Raw genomic sequence first — 19,728 nt, 5'->3', positions numbered from 1 at the left:
ATCTTGGGTTCATTTTGCGACCATTTGGGTTCACCTGGGGTGCAGCCCTGGCTGGGCTCTTGTGCTGCCCAGGGTGGATTTATTGAGGCCTCCAAATAAATCCCTACTTTATTCTTTGGCTCTGTCTACGATCCATTGAGGCTTTTTAATAAATCCCTACTTTATTCTTTAGCTCTGCCCAGTCTCTGTTCTAGGGCACCACTCCCAGCGATGTCCTCCCTAACTCGCCTCCTCTCCCGCTTCTTTCCCTCCAGCCTGACCGGGAAGGAAGCCCTGACCCAGTTCCCATCCCTGGGCGCCTCGGGGGGCTCTGGCCCAGGCCAGGGCCACGTGAAGCAGTGCGAGCTGCTCCAGCTGTCCCGCAAGCAGAGGCGGCTGTGCCGGAGGGAGCCGGGGCTGGCGGAGACGCTGCGCGACGCCATCCGCCTGGGCGTCCTCGAGTGCCAGTTCCAGTTCCGCAGCGAGCGCTGGAACTGCAGCCTGGAGGGACGGCCCAGCCTGCTCAAGAGAGGTACAAGGTAGTTGGTGTGCAGGGAAACCCTGGCTGCAGCACCCGGGGCGTCCCAAATTAAATCTGACATGAGGTAGTGGTAGAGATGCAGACAACACAAAGCAACACACTCCATTGTCAGAAGGCTTCATTCAAACTGTTTTATTATGGCATGCAAAGTTTTTATACATTCTTACAAAGCTCAGAAGTTTACATTTATTGGTCACCAGAGACAAACAAAGTACTTATTGGAACAGGCAGTTGCAGGTTTCTCTTATTTATCCTTCTTTCTTTCTTGGTTTATCTGTCAAGGACCTTGGTAGGAAATTCTTTCAGCGGTAAACATGGATCCTCTGATCCAACTCCTCTCTGGCTCACAGAAGTCACTGTGAAACCTCTTCCACCGCTGGAGTCCAGGGAAACTCTGGAGTGTCCCAAATTACATCTCACACGAGGTCGTGGTAGAGATGGAGACAGCACAAAGCCACACTCCATTTTCAGAAGGCTCCAAACTGTTTTTGCAAACTGCATGTTTTTTATATGTTCTTAGAAAGCTCATAACTGTTCAACTACTTTTGCAAACTTCATGCTTTTTATACATTCTTAGAAAACTCATAAGTTACACTTTAGTCACTTTACTCAGACAAAGCACTTATTGGAATAGGCAGTTGCAGGTTTCTTGCATTTCTTCTTTCTTTCTTGGTCAACAACCTTGGTAGGAAATTCTTTCAGGGATAACATGGATCCTCTCATCGAACTCCTCTCTGGCTCACAGAAGTTGTTGTAAAACCTCTTCCACTGTTGGTGACCAGAGAAACTCTGGATTGTCCCAAATTACATCTCACACGAGGTCGTGGTAGAGATGGAGACAACACAAAGCCACACTCCATTTTCAGAAGGCTTCAAACTGTTTTTATTATGGCCTGCATGCTTTTTATGCATTCTTACTAAGCTCATAAGTTTACACTTTACCCATTGGTCACCAGAGACAAAGTGCTCATTGGAACAGGCAGTTGCAGGTTTCTCTTATTTATCCTTCTTTCTTTCTTCGTCAACAACCTTGGTAGGAAATCCTTTCAGGGGTAAACATGGATCCTCTTTTCAACCTTCTCTCTGGCTCACAGAAGTCACTGTAAAACCTCTTCCACCACAGGGTCAGTTAAAGAAAAAAATCCCTTTAATGCCTTGGATATTCATGCATGTAAACCCCTGTTATTCTCAAATACAAAATTTAAACCTGTTTGCTGTTTGAAAAAGCTATTTATCTGCATGCAGACATCTCAGTGCATGCTGACAAATCTCTCCTAAGACTTTTTCACATAAATTTGGAGAAATTTGGGCAGAGTGGACAGAAGACCCACTGGGTTTTTTTTCCCCAAATGCTTTAGATGAAGAAATTGTCCTGTAAGGCCTGGATTTGAGCAGGGAAGGATAATAAATCCTTCCAATGCTTGAGAAAAATACAACGAAGATGGACACTGAAATTATTTCTTAGTAAAAATTCCCAGAGAATGCATGTAGGATTTGCCAGACCTGCCCTGATCCAACCAAAGCCTGACTGTAACAGAGCCTCAGCCCTTCAATAATTTCTATTAGCACTCACTAAGCTTCAGCCTTCAGATTCATTGAGTTTCAGTCCTTTGATAATGTTTAGTAACTCAATGTTTTTAAAAAAGGACCTGAAGAAGCCAATATTAATTTTGATGAAAATCAATGCTAATTTTAATTAACATTGGGATCGAAACTTTTTAATGTTTCCTTTTTAAAATATCAATTTTTATTACATTAAATATCAACTTAATATTTTGTTAAGTCAGGACATGCAAGATCAGATTTTCTTCATTGCAAGGCTCTACTGTGAATTTTTAGCAAGCAGTGGAAGGAGCTGTTCATGATAATTTTGAGTGTCTTTCTTACATCTGCACCTTCATCAACCTCAAAGAACTTGAAAATGACAATTGAATAATCCTCATCTTCAAATAGCTGGAAAACATTTAATTATCTGGCAGTGGCATGCCTTAACATTTCCATGGGCTCCCAACTGACAAAATAAAATATCACCTGTAATTTCAAACCTGTTTTGGCAGATGGGGATAAGTGCTTGAAAACTTTTATTACACAATCTTAAGGATCAAATGATGATTTAATACAGCCAGGTATGCTGTGTGCAGCCCCTGTGTGACAGGACACTTGGCTGGGAGCAATTATTAGTTCTCATTTTTCCTTTAGCTTGCAAAGGGGTTTGTTTCTTTCATAAAGAACATGAACATGGCTTTCAGCTGCCACTTTTGATCTGTTTGTGACATTTGTTGGAACTTTCTTGGAAATTGTTGGTCATGCAACTCTCCCCTGTCAGTCAGGTAGTGATGAGGCATTTTAGGAATGTTTAAATCATTTGATATCTCCATGGTCCTAGGGAAACCATGAAGAAAAATACAGATTTTTAGCAGTCTTAAATGGTCTTAAGAGTGCAAGAGAGTGGAAAAGGTCCTTCCCAGTGAGATGGGCCAGGTGAAAAGCCACAGTCAATTTGCAATCCCAGCTGACAAACTTGTGTGACTGATCTGGATCATCAGTGCTTTTCCTGCTTCTAGAGATGCCAAAAACCAACCAACCAACCAACCAACCAACCAACCAACCAACCAACCAACCAAAAATAAGCCAAGGGTTTTCTGGCTTGTGAAATGCCAGATTTATTTTACCAGTCTACACCATTTTTTACCCTTGATAGTTCTCTGGGTACAACTGGAAAACTCCTTTTGCATTATCTGCAACCTTTATGACACCTCTTACTCCTCAGTGATCCATGCAAAATCCCCCTGCATTCATTCTCCACTCCTTTAAAGATCCATGGAAAGAGTTAAATGATTTCAAGCCACCTTGTTACACAGGGGCAGTTGGTGTCTTTATAAAATCATGGAAAGCAGTGATGCCCTTCTGACATCCTGGGTGTGCCATTAAGGGCTGCTGGAAGTCAGGTGAAGCAGAATTTCATCTCAAACAACTCAGTGATCTGGGAAATAAATACCTTTAGCAAAGAGGTCAGAGCCAGCCACTCACAAAATTATTCTTGAGAAATGAGTGCTCTGCAATCCTTCCATCTCTTAATCCACTCCTTTGCCTCCTGCTGGTTGGACTCTGACCTTCCAGCAGTGGTTTCACTGTTGTCATGAGCAATCCAGGGGTGGTACAGCAGAGGAGGGGTGACTCACAGACACAGAATTTCCATGATGGGAGATTTGGAGGAAAAAATTCTTCTGAGCAAAAAAGCCCCGAGCAGTTGGCATTGGAGCCAGCCCTGCTTTGAGCAGGAGGTTGTTCTGAAGACCTCAAAAGTCCTCCCATCCTAAATATTTCTATATTTCTATGTCTTGTTTTTAGTTTTGCTATTGTTTTCAGAGAGATGCCTCCTCCACCTGCTCTGAAACGCTCACATTCCTTCATTACAGCATGGAAAACTCTGACCCTGAGCATCTTTCCTTTGTCAGAGTCACCCCACAGCAAAATTCCTCCCATTACAATTTTCCCTGTGGTCTGGAGCACACCACAGCACACAACAGTGCATTGCAGCAAAGTCCTTCTGTATTTACAGGCTGCAGAGCTAAGAAATCCTGCTGGAGAGCTCAGGGCTAGGCTTGGACACATGGCAGGTCCTACCAGAGGGAGCTGCTTTGCTGCAGCCTCCTGAAATCCATCTCTGTGCTGGATGTTTGCAGCCAAACTGCCCCGCAGAGACATCTGCACCCAGATGTTCCCCCTGCACCAAGAGTTTCAGGTTCCATTCTGTCCCTGACAAGAACTCAGTGGGGTCAGGGCAGCGACCCATCCCCAGCCCAAGCTCTGAGAGCCCAGAATTGGCTCCAGGCCCCACTGCCTGTGGTGACAGGAGCTCTGTTGTCACTGTGAGAGGAGACATAGCAGGGCACAAGGAGCAGCCTCTGTTCAGATCCCAAATTGTGCTCCTTGGAGCTGATTGCTGCCATTTGTGGCGTGTCCTCCTGAAAATCCAGCAGCTGCTCCGCTGAAGGACAGCTTTTACTTCCCTCATTAGTTCTGTGAATTAACAATTAAATGGTGATTGATTCCTCATGACAGAGTGAAGGGAATCATCTTAGACTTTTCGGACAAGTATTTGGCAGCCTGGTGGTGTTGAAGCTTTGTTTGAAGGAGAAGGAGACGTTTCAAAGTCTGCTGGGTATCTGCAGTTGCTGCTGTCTGCAGTGGCCTGACCACAGCAATGGCCTCTGATTTCCAGTGGGCTGAAAACTGGCCAGGAAAACATGGGGAAACCAAAGCATCTGAAATAGCAGGAGCAGTGTGGTGATCCACAGAGTCAGATTTAGCAGGGGCTGTGGAGCCTGCTGGCTCCTCATGGCATGGGAAAGGGCCTCTGGAATGCTCTCCTCACCTCTGGGATGTCAGAGAGGGTGTTGGAAATCTGGTAAGCATTTGGACATAGGCTGCTGGAATGATTTAGCAGATTTAGGATCTCAAGTATCCGTTCTCCTCTCTTAGTTCCTCTGGAGAGGGTGAGGCACTGCTGGAAAATGTGTGAGCATCATGCTGCTGTCCACAGCCTGCATTGACCATATCCCATTCCAGCTTTTACAAAACTTTTGGTGGATTTGGTGACATTCTTTCATTATCTTTAGAGTACCCCGAGAAATTTTGCAGAGGATCATCGACCAGAGAGATTAATTGCAAATTATTGCCCCCGTGGCCATGGGGCAATGTTGAGGCAGGAAGCAGATTGTTGGTTGATCTCCTTGTCTCCTCCATATTTCCCCAGCTCTCCCCTCATGTCCATGCTGTTGGTAGATCTTTATCTAAAATTCTGCAATTCCAAAGAGGTCCTCTGAAGTCTATTGAAGTTGCTAATGAAGCCTCTCCATTATGTTCATGATTAGCCACATTTTTCATTCTTCTTGCTGGCAACCACCAGGAGAACTCTTTGTCCTGCTCTCTTGGTCATGTTTATGGTGGACATCACTCAGATTTCAGCTCTCAGTGTTCTGATCCACTGTTACAGCAGGATGGGAATTCTTTGAGGGAACAGAATGATGGAGACATTTGAGGCTGGACTTGGTGAATTCTAGAAGTGGTTTCCAAGTCTTGGTCAAGTCTCTGTGGTTGTCTCTCTCTCTCTTCTATTATTGGGGAAAACAGATTTTCCTTCTGATGTGGAAGGAAATTTGGAATTTTCCCATGTGGAGTATTTGTTTTCTTCATTATGTTTTCTTCCATGCAATGTATAAGTGCTCTATCTTCCATAAACCAATTTTTTTTCTATTTTGGCTGATCTTATCCATTCCTGCACTCAAAGCTATTGATCAGTCACCTGTCTCTCTCTTCCTTGCACTAATTCCTATATTTTAGACTTGCTAAACAATTTCCCATTATTAGGTTTTTTTTTTCTTCCTGCAAATGAACTCTAGAGGAAATATTAAGATTTTCCCCAGGCCTGAAAAAGAGAGGAGGTAAATATAAATAAATAAAAATATTTTGGCATTTGGGTCAAGTTTGTGTCAGTCAGAGTTTCTGAAACTTCTGTGAAGCTCGTGAGTATCAATATTCCTATTCCTGTCTGATCTCATGTCTCTACATGAAATTTTCATTCAGCCACTGTACTTTGTTTCCTGGTTAAAATGTCATAGTCACACCATGACCTAAGGGATTGAATCCTGCTTTGGGGAGGAGAACAGCTTCAGAACCTTTACAGTCACCTGGATGTCCCAATGTCCCCCCAGGGGTAGGAGGCATCTTTTGAATCTGCTCAATCACTCAATGCACTTCTGGAATGCCAAAATTGACAGACAGTGCTCGGCAGAGGGCAGGGGAGGGGGAAGAAGATATGCCTGACACACCTGGCAGGGAATTATGAAGGAGAAACCTGGGGTATCTGAGGCAAACCATGACATCACCAGTGTTATGTTTGCCCAATTATCCCATCAATTAAAAAAAACCAAACAATATTTGAGGTAGCAGCAATTTTAATGGAATCATTTAGGAAATATATAAAATTGGATACACTTGAAATATTGACAATAAAATTTGATTAAAAATAAGGGATAATTTGGTTCCAATAACAGCGCATAAGCAAAAGATAAACTGCAGGGTATGGAGTGCAGGGCTCTGGACCCCGGCCACCTCACGTACGAACTTGCCAAGTGAAGATTCCCCCCTTATAAGCCAGGTGTCAATGTCATCTCCTCCCATTTTCTATTCATCACACTTCTACCTCCGCCCTCATCACCACCTGTACCGCGCATGCTCCACCACTCGTTTTGGTGGTCGCACCAGTCTTTGGGGGTCATTTTTGATGAAGGCCTCTCCTCTTCTTCAATGTCCTTCAACTCACCCTTGGGTTACACATGCATACCAAGCCAGTATAATGTAAGCCAAGACTAACATAATATTATATTTAAGCATCAAAGCAATAAATCTCTTATAGCTGGCATTTTCCTGGGACCCAAGCAGATTTTCCCTTCTTTCTGTTAATTTTTAGTAACTGTTATCTCTTGCTTTTTCCTGCCTTGAACATCTGCAGGACAAGGGGGGGTGGAACCCCTCCTCTCCCTTTCTTTCTTGGCATTATGTGATAAAGCCCCGATCTTGGCCTTATCACCGAACGATGCAGCATAGTCCGGTTACTCAGTCCCTCTGGGAGACAGAGTGCCCGAATACCCAGTCAGCTCACAGCCACCGCAGGCTGCCCTTAGCAAGCTTAGTGATTGTCAGCTCTCCAGTGATTCTCAGCTCTCTTAGGATTTCAGCTCTTTGCTTGCTTGCTAGGGCACCTTTGGCTGGGGCAGAAGCAAACACAAGAGAGGAGAAGGAGAGGTCCTGGCGGTTCCACAGTGATGGTTTACTGGGGAGTATGTGAAGGGCTCCAGCAACAGCTCTTCTTCTGCCGAATGGGCTAAAACAGCCCCTTTTTATAGGGTATAGGGGTATTCAAACTTGTCCAATAGTAAGGGTCAGGGAAAAGTGACCTATGAGGTTACAGAGATAAGCTATGGAGAAAGGAGTAGAAGACAGGAGCTTATTTTGCTGTCTCATCATGACTCAGCAGTTCCTGCTGTTAAGTCTCAATCCTCCATGGAGCTCTCGTAAGCTCCATAGAGCCTGCTACAGCATTACACCTTGTAACTGTTTTATTATTTCCAAACATTAATTACTGCACCAATATTGATTACCGTTGTCAATTTTGCCAGCACGAATCACACCTATTTACCACAACCAGCAACCCTTGTCCCCTGCAGGTTTTAAGGAGACAGCCTTCCTGTACGCCGTGTCCTCGGCGGCGCTGACGCACTCGCTGGCGCGGGCGTGCAGCGCGGGGCGCATGGAGCGCTGCACCTGCGACGACTCCCCGGGCCTGGAGAACCGCAAGGCCTGGCAGTGGGGTGTCTGCGGGGACAACCTCAAGTACAGCACCAAGTTCCTGAAAAAGTTCCTGGGCCAGAAGAGGATCGGCAAAGACCTGCGGGCCAAGGTGGACATCCACAACACCAATGTGGGCATCAAGGTAGGAGCTGCGCCTTGGCGGGCTTGGAATGAAGTTTGGGACTTTTCTTCCAACCCATCCTGTATGTGAGAGGAATTTTCACTGCCCTGCTCACAAACCAGACCTGTTCACCTGTGTGTCCTGGGCCTTGTGGTGCTGAGAGTCTCCTGAGCTCTTGGGTGAGGAGATGCATGTTGTGTGGCAGAGGAGCATCCTGTGTCCTCCAGTGGTAGCAGGGTGGGTGACAGGGAGACATAGCACAGTGACAGCTGTGAAACTCCACAGCTGAATGACTCCAGGGGTTATGCCAGGGCCACAGGGGGTTCTGAGAACAGCTGGAGTTTAGAGCTGGTGGCATGTGTGAAGCTGATTAAAGACTGAAACTCTTGAGATCAATTATGAGTCTGCTGGTGACTTGCTATGGTACGAGTCCCATCACAGGTTTGGGTCAGGGAGATCATCAGATTGAACATTTTCACCTGTACGTTACAGGCTACTGACTCAACATCATTGTCTTCCGTTTACTGAGTCAAATTGATTGTTTAATTAGAGCACTGTCTTCATTTGAATACACCTAAAGGAATTCACCATGTTGGAGATACTCAGTTTTATGATTGACTACTCCTACTGCGCCAAGTAGAATTAATAAGAACTTATTTGGTGTTCAGCTGGTTATCCTCCTCAGGCTATCCACTCTCTGGTTCACCTGTCAATTCTGTAGCTTTTCCTCTGTTTGGTGTGTTTTTTTGGTTTTTTTTGGGTTCCTTTCTTTTGTGTTGTTTCTTTTGGGGGTTTTTTGTTTGTTTGTTTGTTTTGGGTTTTTTGTTTTGTTTTGTTTTGGTTTTTTGTTTTGGTTTTTTTTTTAGTTTTGGGTTTTTGTTTGTTTTGGTGGGGATTTTTTAAGTTTTTTTGGGTTGTTTTTTTTTGTTTGGTTGTGTTTTTTTGTTTTGCTTTTTTAAAAATTATTATTAACATTTTCTCCTCCATAACCTAGAAACAATGCCAATAAAACTGAAGCGCTTGCAGCTGTCTGCGATCTGAGCCGCTGCCTCTACCAGAACTAGGCCCGGGCAGGTAATAACCACCTACTTTTCTTCCTCACTAGGCGGTGAAGAACGGCCTCAAAACCACCTGCAAGTGCCACGGTGTGTCGGGCTCGTGCGCGGTGCGGACGTGCTGGAAGCAGCTCTCGCCCTTCCATGAGATTGGGCGGCTCCTGAAGCTGCGCTACGATGACGCCGTCAAGGTCTTCAGCACCACCAACGACGCCGTGGGACACTCGGAGCTGGCAGGGCCACACAGACACGGCCGCTCGGGCAAGCAGCCCGCCCTGCCGCGCCCCACCGACCTGGTGTACGTGGAGGACTCGCCCAGCTTCTGCCGGCCCAGCAAATATTCCCTGGGCAGCCCGGGCAGGACCTGCTCCCGCGAGGGCAACTGCGACAGCATGTGCTGTGGCCGGGGCTACAACACCCAGAGCCGCCTGGTCACCTTCTCGTGCCACTGCCAGGTGCAGTGGTGCTGCTACGTGGAGTGCCAGCAGTGCATGCAGGAGGAGGTGGTCTACAGCTGCAAGCAGTAGGGACAGCCCCAAGGGGCAAGGCGAGTCCAGGGGAGCAGCAGGGAGACAGGGACATGGCTCTCTGCTGTGGGGTCAGGGTAAAGGTGAGCACCAAATGTGTGCTGTGCTACACCAACCTCAGCGTTGAGATGCCCAAACCTCAGCGTGAGATGCTCCAACCTCATCATTGAGATGCTCCAGCCTTGGCGTTGAGATGCTCCAACCTTGGCACTGAGATGCTCCAGCCTTGGGTTGAGATGCTCCAGCCTGGGTGTTGTGATGCTCCAGCCTGGGTGTTGTGATGATCCAACCTCAGCATTGAGATGCTCCAACCTTGGCACTGAGATGCTCCAACTTCAGCATTGAGATGCTCCAACCTCATCACTGAGATGCTCCAGCCTTGGGTTGAGATGCTCCAACCTCAGTGTTGAGATGCTCCATCCTTGGCGTTGAGATGCTCCAGCCTTGGGTTGAGATGCTCCAACCTCGGGGTTGAGATGCTCCAACCTCGGTGTGACATGCTCCAGCCTCAGCATTGAGATGCTCCAACCTCAGCGTTGAGACGCTCCAGCCTGGGGAGAGCCCCTTCATGAGCAGGGAAAACCAGAGGTTTTTTGTTGGATATGGGGTCAGGAAGGAGGGACAGAGAGCAGAGGGGATGTGGGCACAGCAGAAGCCCTGATGCAGCCACAAATGTCCCTCAAGTTCAAACTTGTACTCACCTGTGTGGGAAAATCCTCCTTCTGCACCCCTCAGGTTCACTCATGGAGATGCATTGAGGTGGTGACATTAGGACACTGAGGTCTTGTGCCCTGGATCCTGCAGAGAAGAGGATTAAGGGACTGGGGAGGCCACAACCAGACTGGCCCAGGTGTGGCAGGGCCAGCCATGCTCCTGCACCAGGGCAGAAGGACTCTGGCAGTGGGGAATTGCCAGTGCCATGCCCTGGGAGCTGGCTGAACCCTTTCTGCTGCCAACTCACCCACGCACTGCTGAATAATCTCATTTTGGCTCAAGAATTGTGCCTCAGAAACACCAGCTTACAAAGGGAGCTCATGCCCATCACCTCCCAGGTCTGTAGTTTGGATATTGGACTCCAGGTGCATTTTAACCTTGCTGTTCCAGGTCACCTGGAACTGCTGCAGTGACAGTGTTTGAGCCATAGGAACTCAGCTGAGGGCTGTGAAGTCACCCCTCTGCAGCACTTGGCCTCCCAGGGGGTATTTATTGGTGGTGATCCAGGGTGATGGTGCCAGTTATAAATCTCTCTTCTTCCTCCTCCTCCCCAATCAATCAATCAATCATCTTTTTGTACTGTGTGCAGCACACTCTGCCTGGTGCCTGAGGTGTGTCACATCCCACAGTCCTGCCCTGTGCCAATGACAGGTAAAGCCTCTGAAAGGGAATTAGGAACCACGGGAGCCACTGAAAAATTTGCCAGTCATGAGTCACAATCCCTGCCCTGAGAAGCTGGGTATGTCCAGCCCCTGGGTATGGTCCAGCCTGTGCAGGGTGAGGAAAGGTGGCCTGGGGAAAAAAGCACAGGCTCTTATAGAGTCATGAGCTTACTTTAAACCTTGTTTTTCCCTTTGATTTTTAGCTAAACACACCAGACCCAGCCTGTTCAGTTCCTTCGGCTGATTTAGGGAGCAGTTTTGGGAATGGCATAGGCACCCCCTGACCTGGCCACCAGGTAAATGGAGGTGTAGCACAGCCTCTCTGGGTGTGCTTTTTCTGCTCCTGGGTTTTCCTGGTTGATCCTGCAGCAGCTCTGGATTGTCCCTGAGGTAACAAACCTGCTGTATTTACTCTGGGTACAAACCAGCCAGAGTGCAGATGGGCTGGTGCTGCAAAGAATATTGGAACCCTAAAGCTCAAATCCAAATTCACTGGCAGTGTAAGGGGTGAAGATGCTGGTGTGGGTAGCAAGATGGACTCATCCACAGGTGGAATTGGGCTGAATTCCAGCAGGATGGAGCTCTCCCCAGAGGTGTGGGATCTGCCTGTGTGGATCTGCAGGAGTGGAGCAGCTCAGCAACTCATTACAGCTGCTCTGAGCAATCCCCTGCAGTGAAGAATGTGTGTTCACACTCTCTTTACCTTGACTTTGTTGCCCTTTTGGTTTTTACAACTGTTTTTGACTTCTGCTCCCTCCAGTGCTGGCACGGAGCAGTCTCAGGCAGATCAAGCATTAACTGGCTGTTTGGAGGCCACTTCCCTCTCACCAGCTACAGGTCCTTTAAAGGGCTTATTCCTTTTTATCCCTTTTCTGGCTCACGTTGACTTGAACTGAATTAAAGAGTTTATGACAGACATAATACTGCAAATAGGCTTAATTAGCCTTACTTTTTTTTTACCTCCTAAATACCCAAGAGCAGACCATTATTTATATGTTGCTTTTAATCCTTTTGGAGTTGAAATCTTCCCACGAGTCTCAATTTTGAGCACTCAATGAAAAAGCTTCCAAATAAGCTAAAATTGGCATTGTGGGTGAAGTGAGCGGGGAACTTGCTCTGGCTGAACTATTGATCCCAAACCCTCTGCCCCACTGACCTCCAGCCTTGTCCAGCACCAGAGAGGGAGGGAATACCCCAATTTGGGAGGGTACTTTGGGATCCCATGCCATTACATGGATCATTCCCATTTAAACAGGATCTGTGGCTCAGTGGAAAGAGTTGGATCCCATTCCTTGGGAAACAAGTGGAGGAGGCACCACTCTGTCCTCTTGCTTTTATCAAAGCTGCACAGGAATTGCTGAATAAGAACTGGACAAAACCAAATGTCAGGGAAAAATAAGTTTCTTCATGTTCCAAAGGGGACTTTTGGAAATTCTTTGTCCTGTGTGGCTTACAGCTGCTGGAGAAGATCTGAGGAAGAGATGGTTCAGTCTCTGGTACCCAGGGGTGGGTTTGGGCTCAGTGGGCTGTGGAGGTTTGGCATTGGGCTGGAGTGAATTTGGGTTGTTCACTGTTAAACCAGGTCTGGACAAGGACATCTGATGTCCCCCAGTTTTGCTCTGGTTAACTCAGAGCCCCCTTCAGCCCCTCCTGGCACTGCTGCAAATCTTCCTGTCCAACCCCTGCCAGGCAGCCCAGCCTCAAGGGCTGGAAACAAAATTATGAACATTGATGGGAAAGAAATAAATAATTACAAATGCCCAGTTTGAGGATTGGAAAGAGACTTGAGCATAGTTTTAGTTTGAGGCAACACTGATGTCAATCTGTTTGGTGTCCTTCAGCACTGAGTTTTTTAGAGATGGTCCCATGGGTAAGGGAGGGAAAAAGTTTGCTTGGGACAGATATTGTGGTGGTTTTGAGGTTTTTATTTCATTCAGTTGTCCAGGGCTATTTTGTTGGGTTGATATTCCAAATGTGATTTAATTCAACTGACACCAGTGGGAGCAGGGAGCAAAACCTGAGTCTGTATGGCCCTCAATATTCTTAGGCTTGAATTGTATTTTGCTCTGAACCATGAACAAAGCTCTTCTGCCACCTCCCGGAGCTCTGGGCTGTGTAGATCTGGAAGTCCATTTGGACTTTTTAGTTGTGCCACACACCTTAAATGTACTGCAAATCCTGTGGATTTGGTTATATGTGTAAATGACTGGAATAACAAGGGGATTGCATTAGGTCTTGACAAAGAAATCTTCTCACCAGCAAAGCTGAAATCTCATACCCTGCCTATAAAAAAACCCTTTTCCAAGTGCAAATGTACCTCATTGACTACTGATGGTAAAAGTCTGAGCTGCACAGGCTTTGCTGGGAATGTTTTGGTTTGGACTGAATCTTCTCCTCTGCACCTAAAATCCAAATAACCTGGAAACAGCCATAGCTCCAAACCAGGGTCCTTACTGCACACACAGGGGCTACACTGCTCACACAGGTTTGTCCCTGTCCCTGTTCCTGTCCCTGTCCCTCTGTGGACTTCCTACTCCAGCTTTTATTACCTCTCCTGGTGTGTTGCATTCCCGGGCTTGGTGGTCATGGATCCAGCATGTCTGTTTTATGGGGGAAATTGAAATCCACCATCCATCCATCCATCCATCCCACAGGCTCTCCTGCAAGTGTCACTCTGCACCTCGTGTCAGACCTGGAGGACAATTTCAGCCAAATAAAGATGTCACTTAAGGAAAAAAAAAGTCTGTGCTTTAAGGGAAAGAAAACTTTTGTCTACCTCAAGATGTATAACTTGTGTGACAAGAAGTATGGGTGTTATTTATATTTCTTGTATTTCCTCTAGAAAGAAAGTGGTGCTATGGGGTTTAAGTTGCATTACAATCCTGCTTGTACCTTGTGTTAATTTTTATATATTCATTTTGATTATAATGTGTTGTCCAATGTTGCACAAGTGTCTGCATTGCTGTGTTCTTGTCAGTCAATAAATACCAGTTGTTTTTTAAAAATGTTCATTTCTGCTTTTCAGGGAGCAGCCCTGGGAAATCCCTTTGATTCACCCCATTCCTCCACAGTCACAGTGATGTTATTCCTGTAGTTCTTTTCACACACCCTGTGCAGGAGATAACTGGGAAGGCCCATTCCAGCCCAGCTGTAAGGGCTGCCCAGGTGGGTTGAGCTCAGGTGGTTTTGCCTTGAGGAGCCAAACCTCATCCATGACACATCAGTGGCACCTTTCCTGGGGCAGCAAAGCCAACAATGCTCCTTTGGCTGTGCCACGTGTTTGGGTGTGAGAGCTTGTGCAGCCTGGGAACTGGCCTGGTGGAACTGGGGCAGGTTGTTGAGCCTCAAAGACAGGACTGCAAGGTGCCCTGTGCTCTGCAGGTTCTCCAGGGGAGCTGGGGAACCCCAGCTCAGTCTTTGCAGGGAGGGATGAGGGACTGGCCTCGTGCTGCAGCAACAGTGACAGTCCAAGACACCTCCAGGGTCAGTGCCACACCAAGGGACCTTCAGTGCCAGCCCAGGGGCTCTCCACTGTTAATGCCAGCCCAGGGGCACTCTCCAGTGTCAATGCCACACCAGGGTCTCTCCAGTGCCACACCAGTGGCTCCCCAGTGTCAGTGCCACACCAGGGCACTCTCCAGTATCACATCAGGGCACTCTCCAGTGTCACACCAGCGGCTCTCCAGTGTCAGCCCAGTGCCTCTCCAGTGTCAGTGCCACACCAGGGCACTCTCCAGTGACAGTGCCACACCAGGGACTCTCCAGTGCCACACCAGGGCACTCTACAGTGTCAGTGCCACACCAGGGCACTCTCCAGTGACAGAGCCACACCAGGGACTCTCCAGTGCCACACCAGGGCACTCTACAGTGTCAGTGCCACACCAGGGCATTCTCCAGTGTCAGGGCCAGCCCAGGGGTTCTCCAGTACCAGTGCCAGCCCAGGGGAAATCATGTGTTCCTGGCAGAATGGTGATGTGAGGGATTTGTTTTCTTCATGGTGTTGAGTGGAAGGGGCTGTGTGAGCCCTGGGTGGGTGCAGTGAAACCTCCTGGTGCTGCTTGTTCCTGTCCCAGTGGGATTAAAGTGTCATGGGAAAGAGCTCCTGGCAAAGCAGGCCAGAGGGATCCCTGCTCATTTGGGCAGGAAAATCCCACGCTCAAAATCCCTGCCCTTGCTGGGTGCAGGAAATCAGGACTTCTGGGGCTGGGTCCTGTGTTTTGGGAGATGTGCTGGGCTTTGGCAGGGGCTGGGACAGCTCCCAACCATTCCTGCCACTTCTTCCCCAGGCACTGGGGACTCCAGGGAGCTCTTTGAAATCACAGCAGAGCAGCAGGACCCTGGACACAGAAAGGCTTTTAAGGTCCCTTCCCACCAAAACATTTCTGTGATTCTGTGAGAAAACACAAGGTGGTTTGCTAGTCACACCTTAAATATAGAAATGCTTGAAATGTCTTTTATTGACACATCAGTGTCTTCCCAGCCAGGTTCCTTCTCTAAGCAGCATCATGGAAGACCAAAGTACCATTGCTTTGGGGGCAAGCAGCTCAATGGAAACATTTAATGAACAGCACAAATCACAATCCTGTTTGATGTCATTACTGGGGGGCTCTGGCAATTCCCAGTCAAGCAATTTTTCCCTCTCCTCCACAACTGCACCTAAATTATTGTGTAAATCCAACACAGCAGCAAAGTGTGAGCTGTGTGTCCCTCATCACTGTCCCTATTCTCAGCCTGGCTGCTGAAACAGCAGCTGAGGCTGTTTGCTCTGACCTGTGGGGGTGAAATCTGGCTGGGATCCCTGTGCCCACCCTGTGCTCCTTGTGCTGAACCTTTCCTGTGCCCTGGGCTGTGCTGTGGCAGAGCCAGGCCCCAGGACACATCCCTGACCCTGTATCTGTGTGTGCTCAGGCTCCATTTTTCTAAACCTGACCATTTCTGTGGCTTCCAGCCTAACCCTGGGTGTCTCAAGCTGCAAATCTGAGCGAGCCCAGGAGAAGGAGGCAGCTCCCAGGCAGGAGGTGTATTAAAGGTTTAGGACAAATGAACTCCACTCTACTTTTTCCCAGCTTATACAAGTTTTAAATCCCACAGCCGTGCCTGGGACAGTGGCCTCTGCAACCTGTGCTGTGCTTGCTAATGCCTTCCTTCTGCACTTGTCTGAAGGGCTTTGGGTAAAGGCTTCTGCTAGGTTTCACTTTTGAAATGCAGGAAACCCTCTGCCAGCTTTGCTGGGCCTGGCCTGGCTCTGGCTTCCAGCCTTTGATGGAAACCTGGGATGAGAGTTTGGAGGGATCAGCTCTGCCAGCTCCCAGCCAAACAACACATTCCTGTCAGCATCCTGTGGTGGTGCTTGAGGGTCCCCAGGATGAGGGAAGAGATGAGAATTGACTCCATGTTTCAGAAGGCTGATATAATCTAATCTAATCTAATCTAATCTAATCTAATCTAATCTAATCTAATCTATATTAGTTTTATATTTTATATTATTTTAATATTATTCATTATAATATATAATATAATATAATTATATAACATTATAAAATAATTATAGCGTATATATAATATATAATATCTTATAATATTATATATTACGTTATGTTATGTTATGTTATGTTATATTATATTATATTATATTATATTATATTATATTATATTATATTATATTATATTATATTATATTATACTCTATTATTACATTATATTACATTACATTATGAAATTTATATACTAAAGAAATAGAGAGAAAGAATTTCATCAAAAGGCTAAAAAGGAATGAATAATAAAATCTCGTGACAGACTCAGAGAGTCCGACCCAGCTGGCTGTGATTGGCCATTAATTAAAAACAATTCACATGCTGGGTAAACAGTTCTCCAAATCACATCCCAGAGGAGCAAAACATGGAGAAACTTCCCAGCCTCCCAGGAGAAAAATCCTGGCAAAGGAATTTTTCAGAAAATATGTCAGTGACAGCATCCCCTGTGACCCAGGAATTTGAAATATTAATGTCCATAGGTAAAACATCTTGGAAACCACATGAGACAGAAACTACCCATCAAAATATCAGTTGCTGAAATCTTTGTATCCATTTTGTCCATGGATAGAGGCACATCCCAAGTTTTCTGCACTTACTGACAATCTTCATTTCCTAGTCAGGTGTTTTCCCACTGAAATTACATTTATCTGCTCTTTTTTAACCCAGTGTTAAGAATGTTCTCCAGAGGATTTTGGAGATTCTTCTCCTTTTTGTCTTGGTTAGTGGATATCAGATCTGTAGAACTTGATGCCTCGGATCCACCAGATCTTGATGATGTCGCCAATGTCTGTTGGTGAAACATTTTGGAGGCAGAAATAACTCCCAAGACTCCAAGGGAAAGGTCCCAAAAATGGCACATTAGAAGTGCTCAGCTGCTGGCCCTGGCAGAACCCTTGCAGATATTCTACCTACAGGGATTCAGCTTTTAGCTGAATGTACAACACAGCCCTTAGATTTTGCCACCTTTGCTCCATCTGCTGCCAACTGCTTTCCTACAGCCCTACAAGCAGCTGGGAGTGGATTTTTGGCTGTTAGATCCCAGGCCCAGCATGTGCTGAGCCAGAAGCCATTTGCTGCAGCACCAGGTGCAGTGCCATGTGATGAGGAGTGAGATTCTCACATTTCCACTGCTTTGCACCTCCACAGACCTGTGCTTATGTGGAGAAATTGTGGATGGTTGTAGAAAAATGCTGATCAGCTCTGCTGTGTCTCCCCCATCCCACCCCACATCCCCCCAGGTGTTTCCTCTGCAGAGTTTTTCTGGTCTCCATCTGACCCTGGTGGGTCTGGAGACACAACTCCATGGATGGGCAGGATGGAGATTTGGGCAAGACAACCCTACGCTGCTGAAATGTCTCCATAAGGTCTTGGATTCAGCTCTTGCCCATTAATTCAGTTACTCTGATCACCTGCTGGCCCTGTCATGGATCTGATGCTGTTGTAGAGACACAAGCCCATGCCCTGGTGTTGCCTCAATTCCACCTTCTTGCCTGCAGCCTGCTGTCATTTGGCTTTCCTCCAATGTCCTTTACCTCCCCTTGTTTTTTATGCAATTTCTGTTCCCTCCCCCACCCTCAACTCAACCCAAATTCTTTAACTCAACCAAATTCTTTATCTTTCCCTCGGTGCTGCTCTCGCCAAAAACCCACCTGCCTCTTCCATTTCTCCATCCCCTCTTGCTTTTAGCAGGGAAGTTATTCATGGCATTGCACTGCCCCAGGCAAACTGCAGCACAAAAATACCTTGGGAGCACAGGGGCATGGCTGGGGTGAGCAGGGCAGGCAGGGCTGCAGCCAGACCTCACTCAAAGGCAGCTGGAAAAAGGAAAAAGAGGATTGCTGGGGGTCTCCCAGCTCCTGGTGTGGCCACAGATATGGTTCACACCCATCTCTCCAGGTTTTGGGAGTTGGGCTTGTCCTGGGAAGAGCTGTCAGCAGGGTTGGTGTCAATACTCACAAAGTCACTCCTGTGCCCATCAGAGTCACCTGATGACAGAGCTGGGAGATGGAAACAGGTACTTGTCCATTTTTGAGTATTCAGCTGCTGTCCAAAATCAAGTTTGTTTTGCTTTTCCTCTCTTTCAGTTCTGGTGTTTAATCCACTCCCTGGATTCTGCAGGTCTAGAGATGGAGGGGAGGAAACAGAGGGAAAGAAAAAGAACAGCAAGTTCCTCTTGGTTAGGAACTGCAGCATCACCCAGCTAAGGAGACAACAGGTCCCCAGGGAGGGCAGGAGCCAGGACATGAGTGCAGATGAGGTGGGAAACATGGTTGGGAAAGGAGAGGTCAGGACAGACCTGCCTGTTTCCCTGGACAATCCCAGCAGCATGGAATGCAGGGAAATAAAGATCAGTAACTTGTACTGGTCTTGGACAATCCCAGCACCATGCAATACAGGGAAATAAAGATCAGTAACTTGTACTGATCCAGGCTGTGACTTTTGTGTTACTGACTTGGGAGAGGGGGAGAAGGATCCCCTCCCTGCTATCTAAAAACACCCTGAGGTCACCTGAAACCAGCACATTTTAGGGTTTTTTTTCCTTTCAAAAAAAATCTCCTTAAGCGCATTTCCCGCCCCTGAGCTGAGCTGCTCCCCACAAGTGCCCAGGGGCTTTGGGAGCCTCAGCCCATGCAGGTGTTGGGAGCACGGGGGGCTCTGCTCCCCCCCAGCCCCAGGAAGGATGGGGGGGCTGCAGGAGGGGGTGACACACGTCAGGAGCCAGAGCTGGGCTCACGTTTCGGCTCTGGAGGGAGCTGGGTCAGGTTTGAACAGGAGCTTCAGTCTGGGGCTCGTAGCCCAAGGTCAAAAATGAGATTTCTGTGAGACAGACAGTGACATGTCCCACTGGGCTGCTTTGACAGGATAACACAACACCCCCCAAGCAGAGGTTTGGTTTGGGGATGAGCAGGGTGGGCCACCCTCATGTGCTCTGAGGCAAAACTCCAGTGTCACCTGTTGTCACATTTCCCTTCACAGAGAAAAGCAAGGCACATTTCTTCCCAATAATATTTCTGGGTTTCTGAACCTCAGAGAAAGGAAAAACGATTCTTATCATTTGCTGTGCCTGTGTTTGTGCCAAAGTAGGATACAATATGGAGAGTGTTTACCCACAATGATGGTGTTTGGGTTCCTCGGCCTACCAGGCCCAAGTGTGTAGCCCCACATTTCTCTTCACAGAGAAAAGCAAGGCACAATTCTTCCCAAGAATATTTCTGGGTTTCACATTCTGTGAACCTCTG

The 19,728-nt window shown here is 47.2% G+C and overlaps 1 protein-coding gene across 1 annotated transcript; it reads left to right on the top strand.

The window, feature by feature from the left end:
- The first annotated feature begins 210 nt into the window (after window positions 1–210).
- WNT9B (Wnt family member 9B) lies at window positions 211–9,936 on the top strand. Its single transcript, XM_005429016.2, has 3 exons — window positions 211–511; window positions 7,753–8,018; window positions 9,103–9,936. Exons 1-3 carry the CDS (start codon window positions 211–213, stop codon window positions 9,577–9,579), a joined length of 1,044 nt encoding a protein of 347 aa, XP_005429073.1. The 3' UTR covers window positions 9,580–9,936.
- Window positions 9,937–19,728: the final 9,792 nt, after the last annotated feature.

Source organism: Geospiza fortis, unplaced genomic scaffold (genome assembly GCF_000277835.1).
Source record: "Geospiza fortis unplaced genomic scaffold, GeoFor_1.0 scaffold373, whole genome shotgun sequence".
NCBI classification, from domain to species: domain Eukaryota; kingdom Metazoa; phylum Chordata; class Aves; order Passeriformes; family Thraupidae; genus Geospiza; species Geospiza fortis.
This window is presented reverse-complemented; position numbering and strand designations above follow the sequence as displayed.

Coding starts and splice junctions, on each gene's coding strand:
- WNT9B (XM_005429016.2), top strand. CDS start 211: ATGTCCTCCCTAACTCGCCTCCTCTCCCGCTTCTTTCCCTCCAGCCTG. Junction 512..7,752: donor GCCCAGCCTGCTCAAGAGAG/GTACAAGGTAGT, acceptor TGTCCCCTGCAG/GTTTTAAGGAGACAGCCTTC. Junction 8,019..9,102: donor ACACCAATGTGGGCATCAAG/GTAGGAGCTGCG, acceptor CTTCCTCACTAG/GCGGTGAAGAACGGCCTCAA.